The sequence below is a fragment of the Numenius arquata genome, chromosome 21 (genome assembly GCF_964106895.1).
Source record: "Numenius arquata chromosome 21, bNumArq3.hap1.1, whole genome shotgun sequence".
Classification (NCBI taxonomy): Eukaryota; Metazoa; Chordata; class Aves; order Charadriiformes; family Scolopacidae; genus Numenius; species Numenius arquata.
In genome coordinates, this window is record NC_133596.1 from 5,106,205 (window position 1) to 5,116,978 (window position 10,774).

At 47.6% G+C, this 10,774-nt stretch overlaps 1 protein-coding gene across 1 annotated transcript in view; it reads right to left on the reverse strand.

The window, feature by feature from the left end:
• GRHL3 (grainyhead like transcription factor 3) overlaps positions 1 to 10,183 on the reverse strand; it is a 30,700-nt gene extending 20,517 nt beyond the window's left edge. The window contains exons 1-3 of the mRNA XM_074161979.1: positions 10,153 to 10,183; positions 8,931 to 9,066; positions 8,148 to 8,226 (exon numbers count right to left, since the gene is read on the reverse strand). Of these exons, the coding sequence (XP_074018080.1) occupies positions 8,148 to 8,164 (17 nt within the window). The 5' untranslated portion in view covers positions 8,165 to 8,226; positions 8,931 to 9,066; positions 10,153 to 10,183. The remainder of the gene's footprint in view (positions 1 to 8,147; positions 8,227 to 8,930; positions 9,067 to 10,152) is intronic.
• Between the last annotated feature and the right edge of the window lie 591 nt (positions 10,184 to 10,774).

Here is a 10,774-nt window from a genome sequence, read left to right on the forward strand (position 1 = left end):
TGTGTCCAGTTTATGAGAAATACAAGTTTTGCTTTGGTCCCAGTGAGCTTGCATTGATTCAGCCAAGCTGAGGACTTGGACAAGAGTGACATGATGGGGATCGCACATTTATTCCATCTTGTTTCTTCTCCAGAGTTCATCTGGTCCCTAATAGTCACTGAAATGTATCTGAGTGGAGCCGGGTGAATCGCCTCGGATGAAACTCTGCAGGTGAGATGGAATACAGACTTCATCCCAGCTGACTTTTCCAGAGAGGTCTGCTCTGACTCTGCTCCAGCAGACGAACAGGGCTAAGCAGTATCTGAAGTCAGAGGGTGATTTGAGGCGATACGCAGATATCATGACACATTTATAGGCATCTTTTTGCCATCAGATGCATTTCAGTTCACGCAGCTACAGCGTACCCTCATGCCAGTTTGCTCCTACAGCCAACGTCCAACTCGGCATCAGCGACCTCTGTGGGGCAGAGGTGCAGGAGAGAGACGTCCAAATCCAGATCCAAACACACGTGAACTTTACTGTCATCACTCCCTGCGGTGCTCCCTCCGCGGGGCTCTGCCGTGTTTGCCCACTGCAAACCCTCTGCTCTCTGTTTGGCCAAACAAGCTCTCCCTTTGCAGGCAGTCGCCTCGGTGCGGCCGCTCAGACAAAGCGAGGATGGGTTAGCGAAACACAAACACGTGGGACCAGCGGCCGCCCTTCTTGTGTGCACAGACTCACCCCGCTGGAGCCTGGGGGTCATGTGCAAAGCAGTGCATCGTTTTGGGAAGGGAGCAGTCTATTTGTTTCCAAACAGGTTAGAATTTGACACAAGGTGATACCAGCTCCCTTTTCCCCCCCGCTCCATCCCACCCTATCTCTGTTTCCCCCTATTTATCTGCCAAGTCTACCATAACAGTGGCCTCCTGATTACTAATAAACACTCAGGGCTATGCTGAAACAGGAGAATATGCCCAAAGGGTCTAGGTGGGGAGATCAGCCAAGCAGGAAAGAAACTCTTGTATTCCTTTTGCCTTTTGTTGGGTTTCAGTGGGTGGTTTTGCTGGCCTTTAAGCTTTGTGTTGCTTTGTCTTTGTTCTCTCCCCTATAACTGATTAGGCCTCCAACCTAAATATTAGCCATGCCAGATGCTGATGGCTACAGAGAAACATCACGTTGTCAAAGGAGCAGAGAAACCATGGCAACCAGCAGCAGGAATTCAAAGCCAGAGAGTAAAGACTCCACTCTGCAGGACTTCAGAGATACCCCAAGCAGTTCACAGGAGGGCTTTCATTAGCTCTGGCTTTGTGCATCACACTCATCTCCCTATTGAAATAACCCTGATGTTCCCCAAGAGCCTCTTATCGGTACTATGGGGAAGAATCCACACTACACTCAAGAATCATAGAATCGTCTAGGTTGGAAGCGACCTTTAAGATCATCTAGTCCAACCAAGAGAGCACTGATGAAGAGCAGCATTTGCCATGACTGTGTTCTGGGGCAGAGATTTTAGCCCATAAACCAGGCTCCCTTGCCAAGGAAGAACAGCATCCCACAAAGTAGCCTTGTCGCTAAATCCAAACTTCTCAGCTGAATTCTGATTTTACCCTATCTTTGCAAGTTCAATAAATAAGCACATCATATCTGAAGACAATGTGACAGTATGGCCACCAGCGAGCACAGTCACGGGCCCATTCACACACTCAGGCAAAAATCCAGACAGAGACAGAACCAGGAAAAAAAAACAAACAAACCACAAACACAAAAAGAAACATAAACACACGGACTAATGACGAAAAATGTTGCCTGGATGCCAAGGACAATACGGTGTCGATCCATAGGCGTCAAAGCCCTAGGAGGCCACTCATCTCATGGACCCTGACCTCCACTGCCTATGGGACTGAAGTATTTTCTCCGGCAGTGGGATAACCATGTGGCCTCTGTCACTCGATTTCTTCAGGGGCATTTCAGCAGCGCGACCAGCCCCAGGGCAGAGCAGTATCTTACAGCATGTTAACTCAGCACAAGAGCTAGATGGTTCCTGGCCATCCCTCTGCTCTGTTTCACCCACAAAGACAGCGCAGGAGTCTCTCTGCTCCTGGAAACACGATGCCTGTGTGGCACACTAACGGGACAGGACAACCCCCTCGCACTCATCCGGAGCCCCGGCAGAGATGGACCCAGCAGGGCATCCACCTGCATTTAATGAGTGCAAGAGCAGAGGTGTGCGGTGGCTGGGATGCAAAGAAAAGGGGCCACCATGAACATCTTGGAGAAGCGGCCCTTGTTTCCCCAAAGGGCACTGAGAGTCCTCAGCATGGACGCAGGGCGGAGGAAGGTGGGTTCTCCCTGCGTCTGGCTCTGGCCATACGGCGGGGAAGGTGCAGTGCGTCCCCGCAGGTGGGACGGAGGAGGGTGGGGACCGGGACAATGTGCCTTGTGCTGATGCTGGGGGAGACAGAACCCTGCCAAGCTCTTTAACCCAACCCCCTGCCCGAGCTCTCCTGCCGAGCTGAAACCCCTTGGGATGGTTTGCAGGCTGAAGCCAAAGCGTGGTGGAGCCAGACAAACCTTCCAGGGACAGGCGTAATACACCGGGAACTCACAGAATCTTCTTGGTTGGAAGGGACCTTTGAGATCATTGAGTCCAACTCGCTGGTCTCTTGGCCCTCTGGCGTCACTTACAGCTCTGTAGGACCCACAAAGCCAAGATCTGAGCTCAGAATTCCTCCATTTTCACACCAGCCTAACTCCTCGCATTTTGAAGCTCTTTATTATCACAGGAGGAGAAACTGAGGCATGGGGATTGACATTAAAATGACTTCTGCAAGGCTGCTCAGTGAAGATGAGAGAACAGAACCAGACCTGAACCTCTGCCATACACGTCGCCAGCACTGGATGGGTTCCTGCCTTTCTAGCCTGAAGGGCTCCATGAGAGGATTCAGCGTTGAGTGATGTTTGGGGGACACCAGCTGGTATTGTGTTTTACCTGATAACATCATCCTTGAGGTATCCACCCACACAATCGCATTTCACAAATGATCTGTGCTTTAGTGCCTTCCTGCCTAACAAAACAAATTACAGCACAGAACTAGTTCGCAGTTCAGGAATCACGGCCGATTTTTTTCCCAAAGCAGTTTATGATGTCGGGTGCTGCAGTTTTGGGGTGTCCCGAGTTTCAGGGGGATCTGCCTCCAAAGGGAGGACACCCAAACCAGCCCCTGAGTGGTGCCTCTGACTGAGCATCTACTACCACCGGGCACTCCTGCAGGGTTGGTCTGAACTTCACTCTCGTTCTGATTTTCATTGTGGACAGATAAGGACACCTTACATATACATGTATTCATGAATACAAACCTTCGTCTCCACCAACACGTAACACAAACACACACACTGCATTGAAGCTCCCAGTCCTTCAAACACCATAAGAAAGATTACACACGATGAGAAGAGCTTCATAATTCCAAGAGTTTAGGGTTTAGGTGCTTTCAGTTACTTTTCTTTTGTTTCCGGTGCTTATGGATTTCCCCCTTAGCTTCCACATCCAAAGCCCTGGCTACTTGCTATTTCATTTTTTAATTCTCGTATATTCACTGATTCCAAGAGCTGTGGCTTTTAAATAATAAAATAAAAAAATATTAAAAATTCACATTTTTACAAGACTTGGATCAAAGAAACCCCAATTGTAACAACAAAGGGATATGCAATCTTTTGCGACAAAGTGTGTTTCTTTTTTACTGCTCTTCAGGTAACCTGATTTTAATCAATTATTATGGGTCATTTGTACTGTAGCCGGGCCCAGAGGTGCTGACTGAGAACAGAGCCCAGTTTTACTCCAGTTTGTGTACTCCCCTCATCGCATCCCATCAGAGGATGCTGCAGTAACACCTAAACGATGTTACATATTTCTGTGTGAGCCTCAGCACTCATTTAAGAAAGCGGCAAGAGCAGAGATTAACATCAGCCTCACAGGGGGTTTGTCACGTCACATTTAAGCGTTGGGTCTCAGGCTTCCTACGTGCTCTGAAAGGACAGTTCCGTCCTCCCACTTTAGGCTGGGATGGGCTGATCTCTCCCCATTGCCTGCAAATTCAGCCAGCGAACAAACCTGGCACTGGCTTTGAACCGGCTGAAGGTGGGTGAGGCGAGTCCTCCAGTAAATTGCCCAAGAGGATACACGAAGCGTGTGTCATGGCAGGACACTCCACACAAGCCTCACGCGATGCGGCTTGTTCTCCTGCCCCACCAGGACTGTCCCTGCCCCATGTCCGCCAGCGGCGGTACCTTCTTCTGCTGCACGGAGGCCTGTGTGCAGACCTGGTGAGATACAGCCAGGGTTGGCCTCTCCTCTTCTGTTTTTCTCTTTTTTTCCTCGTCCTGGAGGGACTTTTCAGGCTGCCCAGATCTCCTATAACGCGCTTGGCTGATGTACTCTCTACGCACACCCTAATTTATTTAATGTATTCTGATTCAGAGTGTCCTGTACACACTGTTCCCTGCCATGGCCAGGCAAGCCTTTTGCTTTGCTATTTAATAAAAAAAAATAGCATCGTGCATTTAAAACAATGTTTTTGTCAAACAAATACGATTCATCCCATTCTAGGTATAACCCTATTAAACAACGCATTTCTGGAGAGCAACGTGACAGCTCAGACAGCAAAGAGAGAATGAGGAACAAAAACTTGACAGAGGAGGTGGCTGGCACCCAGGAACCAAGTACTTTGGTAAACGATGCCTGCTCCTTTCCTCTGAACACTTGTGGTTATGAACACTTTGGGGACAAGGACCGTTTTTGGATCAGAGCTACACTCACCAGCCAGAACAACACAACACCTCAAGGAATAACGAGAAGCCGGGACACTTTTTTATCTTCCAAGCCTTTGAACCTTGGGTATTCGCAATGGAGCCCCGGCCAGAATATAATCCTATGCTATATAACCACTTCCACTGATTCACGTATTTTTCAGCTGCTGCCTTTATCATCCCAGAGGATCCGCGGCACCGACCGGGAGCGCTCTCCCCACCAGTCACCCAGAGCTTACAGGTGCAATGCAGAGAGCAAGTGCATTTTCGGATGAATACTTCACAACGATCAACAATTTAAACACCAGCCTGAACAAAGCAGGAGCAGATCCCCGTCAGCGTAACTGTCTTTATTCTACATATTTCTCTTGGTAGCACCAAGATGTACCAATCGCTTGCAAATGTGACCCAAAGCATCAAAGCGGAGATACTATGTAAATGTTGATTTATCTCTGCTTTGAGTCTGGAGTTTATTCAGAGGGCTTTTACCCCTTTGTTGTGAATTGCATAGCAGTTATTCGATTGTTGTTTCTTTAATTTACAAATCTCCCTTTCTCTTTACATAACTTTAAAAAAAAAAAAATAAATAAAGCCCACGTCTCCCTTGAAAGCGTACCTCTCTCCAGCACGGTTATCCCTTGTGTGCTTTACTGCCAGGATTTTATAAAAAGGGCTTTAACTTTTCATTCACCAGGAGCATAACTCAAGTTTTAATAACACACCTTATGCATGACAAAAATTTGCTTCTGGCGATCATGGTTTCGACCACAAAACCACAACTGGGAGTAACTCCTGGTTAACTCTTTCAATCCCACGCATCGCCGAGTTAGACATAAGTTCAATTTAGAAGACTATGGAAATTATCAGTTAGAATATTTTATAATAGGCAAAACATCTCATTCTCTCATACCACGCTACTTTTTTCCCAGTCCTTTCTGTGAAATTAGAGAGGCAAAGGGAGAGATGAGGTTACTCTCCCTGTCATTTTGGGTGATGGCACCAGTCCAGGGGGATATCGCAGCTCCCTTAAGACCAGCAACATCTGGGCACATGTCACAGCTCCGATCCATCCTCCCTGTGCTCGGCTTGTGGTGGGGGCTGTTGGAGACACACAGACACTGCTGCCCTTATCAGATCCTCTAAGTACTGCTCCGGAGAGCCCTTTCCTTCCACTGATGTCTACAAAGCTACACCCTGGACGACTTTTGGTCTGGGTGATTAACCAGAGGTTAACAGCTACTGCAGCAGCCCCATTGCTCAGATGTTGGGCTTTAGCAGCTCTTCACAAGGTTCCTCCTCCCCCGGCGACACCTTTTCCCCTCGAACTAAACCCAAAAGCTGAACATTTCAGCTATGCCTTTGGTACCACGAAGTTCCCAGCTCCCTTATCTCCTATCGCTGCTCCCCGTCAGCCCCTGGGCAGCTTTCGGGTGAGGTGCTCCAGGCCCATTGTGCTCCCAAACGGTTTCTGTTGGAGCGGGCAGTGCTTGTCCCTGCCCCTCTGACAAGGCATCACCAGGATGGAGTTTCTACGCTCCCGAGTGAATTTTTTTTTTTTTTTTTCCCCCCAGCTGTGGGTTAATGAACTAAAGTGAAATTTTCAGAGATCTGCAAAAGTGTCCTCGGGTTGAATCTAATGGAAAACGTTGCACAGAGCCTTCTACCTGCGGAGGTGACCAAAGAGAGCCCCACACCGGGATGTGTCCTAAAGACCGAGAGCAAAGAGCAGCCTCTGCATTTTATCTGTCTGTGGAGTTGGGGTCTGAATCACAAAAGGGACGAGGCTCCCATCAATTCCCCCTTTCCCATGTGAAAGGCACAGGGGTTAACAGTCCGTTAGTGAGAGAAGAGTCAAGCAACCGTGTAATTCATCAAGTAACATAATGCCCCAGTCCGTAATTAGTAATACATCAATCTAATTCTGCAAGGCACCGTGTACACACACAAAACACTCCGTAGCATTCTCAGAGTAAACCACATGGCCTGACACTTAAGTTTTAAAACCATCAGGTATAAATTACCCAAAGAGTTCAGAAAGGGAAAATTTAAGTCACTGATCCTTAATCGATCCAAGCACACAGATCCCAGTATTTACATAAAATAATAATTAGTGCTACATCTTTTCAGGGTTACTAATTATTAAGAGATCAGCTGTCACAGCACCTCTGTCAGGCTTGTAAACACGTACAGGTACGTGTTTTTCTTTCAAAAGACACCTTCTGAAGCACCATATCTCCACACAAATGTATATATAGACATATAGAATCACAGAATGGTTTATGTTGGAAGGGACCATTAAAGCTCACTCAGTTCCAAGTCCCCTGCCCTGGGCAGGGACACCTCCTACCAGACCAGGTTGCTCAAAGCCCCCTCCAACCTGGCCTTGAACAATATATTTCTTTATATATTTTATTATACACATTTGTTACATATAGGGCTATATACCTAGATAGCTTTTTTAAGCTGGATTGACAGCAGCATTCACTACCATTATTCACTATTCCTCCAGCCTTTACTACACCATGTCATACCAATATGACATTTGTTTGCTTTTATTCCAGAGGAGGGAGGCACAGTATTGCTGTGCAAATGCAGACCGTCACTATCCAAAGTCCTCCAAAATATTTTGGAGGACTCAAGATCAGAAACAAGAGTTAGACGGGATCAAGAAAACGTTAAGTACTTTTTCCCATTTGAAAAAAAAAATAAAAATCAATCATAATTACTTGATGGAATTATAATGTGAATCTATTTACTTTAAAAAAATAAAAAAAGAAAAAAGAAAAAAAAAAGAAAAATTTAAAAAAAAGAAAAATTTAAAAAAAAAATTTTTTAAAAAAAAAAGGAACGCCACACAACTCCGACCCCTGAAAAACTAGAAACTCATCCCAAATTGGTAAATACTTTGGAAATTATTTTCTAAGGAAGAAAAAAAACAACAAACAAACAAACAAACAAACAACAGACCACAGATTCAGTGTAGCCCGCGTTAGATTTTGTTGGATAGAGGCAGAAGAGACTTGTCTCTAGACAGAAACCCCATGTGTCAAATTTTAGTCTGGGGGAAAAAAAAAAAATTAAAAAAATCCTGATTTTAAATAACTGTCAAATACTAACACTAAGAAGTGATTCCTCCCAAGAGCAGCAACAGGTTAGTGGGGAACAGAAAGTCTGAAAAACACTCTCATCCCATTCTTTTACTTCCACTTGCAAACAGCTGGGCAGCCGGATTATCCCGAGGAGTCTAATTCATTCAGACCCAAAGCACTTAAACAAGCCTCAGAAGAAACGCTCAGCTTTTAGAGAGGAGTGGGTAAATAGAAAAAAAAAAAAAAGAAAAAAAAAAAACCAAGCTCTCTACTTACTCCAGTTCATTAGACATATTTCCCCACGTTTCCAAATCTTTGCAGCCGGCAAATTGCGATGACTTCTCTCTTCTAGTACCTGCTAAAGACAGACATTGCCTGTGAAGTGTTTGATTTATGTTGAGGTTTGGGAGCAGGTATGTGGCTGGCAGGCGGGGGATTGGCTGCCGGCACAGGTGCCCTGGGACAGGTACACCCAGGCAGGTGCAGCCGTAACCCTCTGCCTGCCGGTACCCGGGAGGGAGCCGGGGGGGGGGGGGGGGGGGGGGGAGGGAAACCCCTCGGGGGGGTGGGGAAAAAAAAAAAAAATAGTAGGATAAAGGAGTGGAATCAGTTATTCATCTCTCTAATAATTAGTTTCAGTTTGGTGGACGTGTTCCATACGCCATGGTGCCAAATAGCTGTCATTTTTATCAAGCTGGGGGTTGGTTTGTCCTTTGCTGTTTCTTTATATATAAATACATAGACAAAAAACCATACATATATATATATATATATATATATAAAGGAATAAATTAGCAAAGAAGAAAAGCCTCCTAGTTTCCTCTCATTCCTGAACAGTTACTGTACTGACAGGCTAACCCCCTTTCTTCCCTTTTTCCCCCTTCCCTTGCTGCTCACCGCAGAAAGCCTCTGGAGGTGTTGGGGTTTTTCTCTCCATAAAACATAACTTTAAAACCCTTTAGATGCCGAGACACGCAGCAAATATACCGGCTCGGGGGATCTTTGCATTACACTGGATGTGTAAGGGAAACAGGTCTGAGGGATAACCTTTTTCCGTACCGTTCACGCACACTGTCCTGCCTTCCGTGGTGCAGACACCAGCGTGACTCCGGCTCGCACGGGAAGCCCAGACACACGCCGTTTGGGAGCCGGCCGCGGGAAATACCACCCAGGCAATAGCTCTGGAGCAACTCACCTGTGAATGGGGAAAAGATTTATGCAATAGAACAAAACTCATCACGGATTCAAGCACTCCTGTTGGATGGTTTCTGTCATCCGTGTTGCAACGAGGAGGCAAAGGATGGGCTCAGCAGGTGACTCATGTTGACTGGATTTGGAAGGCAGAAGAGGATTTTACGAGACAAGCCGGTACAAGCCTTAAAACAAAGGCAAAAAGAAAGGCTTCCACCGCTCGTTCTCACCCCCCATCACTGTCTCGCTCACGGGGTCTGTCCCACCACGTGTCCTGCACCAGCAGGTGAACACAAGAAAGCCCGTAAGTCTCCCTTCACGTAACAGTAAATTCAGCTCTTCCCAACTTGGTGACAAATGGCCTTACCGGCCCACTCGGGCAGGCACGAGGCATGTCTACACAGGCAGACGTGAAGACAGAGCGTATTAATTTGGGTACAACACCCTTCGATCACATCTCTGTGGCTTCTGGCTCAGAGCACGGCCAGCTCAGGGAGCGGGATGGAGAATGACCGTGGTGTGCCTGCACTGGCTGATAAGGACGTGCCGGGCTGAGCTTCGCCTGACCCAGCCAGCAACCATCGCCCTCCGCTCCGCTGTCACGCTCCTGCCTGCCAGGGTCTAGGGACCGGGCAAAGTCTGTTTTCTGGGAATGAAAACCAAAGGTCTGGAGCAACGCAAACTCCATTGAGGATCACTGGAGAGCACCAGCTGCCAAGACCTTGTAGAGCAGAGGACAGCGATACCCAAAGTCAGCTCAACGAGGGCTGATGATGAGAATCAATGCCACGGCAGAGACCACGCAGTGGTGAGAGCACACAAAAAGAAGAGGAAGGAAGATGTATGTCCTATCCAGCCAAGGAAAGCACAAATCTTACGCAGCGGTGGCATTAGTTGATCGATATTCTGATCATATCTCTAATTTAAGGAAGCCTTTCACGTTTCATGGTGACCAGAGTTGCAGTCCTGGGCTCTTGTCCTTTACCCAGATGCAGGCAGAGAGCGTTTCACTGACTCTGGGTAGCGCAAAGAGCAGCAACACCCCCTGAAGGGATTTCCAAGTTTCTTCTAACCTTTTAGTGAGACTTACCAGATTCCAGCAACAAAAGTGAAGATGGAGAAAACACCAGCTGAGCCAGACCACGCAGGGGAATGGCAGGGCACGGGGTTCTGACCTCTGCAGGAAAAAGCCTGTGTCAAAGAAAAAGAGGGAGAAATGTGTCTGGGAAAGGCGAGCAGCTTTGCCTCAGTGAAAGGTGCCCTGTGGCCACCACGGCCAGGCCAAATCCACCTCTGGGTGGAAACGTTCAGGTTTTCAGACTTGGCCTTTTGCAGAACAGCAGGGATGACGCTGCCTGCTGCTCTGTGATAGGGGACAGAAGAAAAATGAAGCCACTGGACCCTTCTGTCTGCCTGGAGCTGAGCTCTGTAACCAGCACGCTGCTGACAAAGCCTTATTCCTACCTTTGGGGGTTTAAGCCCACCCCTGCTGCACCTGCAGCTCTCGCACCACAGCTCGGGTGGAAGTGGGGACAGCCAGGGCCAGTCTGGGCTTACCAGGGTCTCGGTCCTGCCTGCCCTGTCCTGCTTCAGTGTCTCTGGAGTCCACCTGAGAAACCACAAAGCCCCTTTCAGAAGCCGGGAAGGACTGGCAGAAAGGACAGAAACACAGATTTTCCTTTGAACAAATCCAGCGGGACTCCAAGAGGACA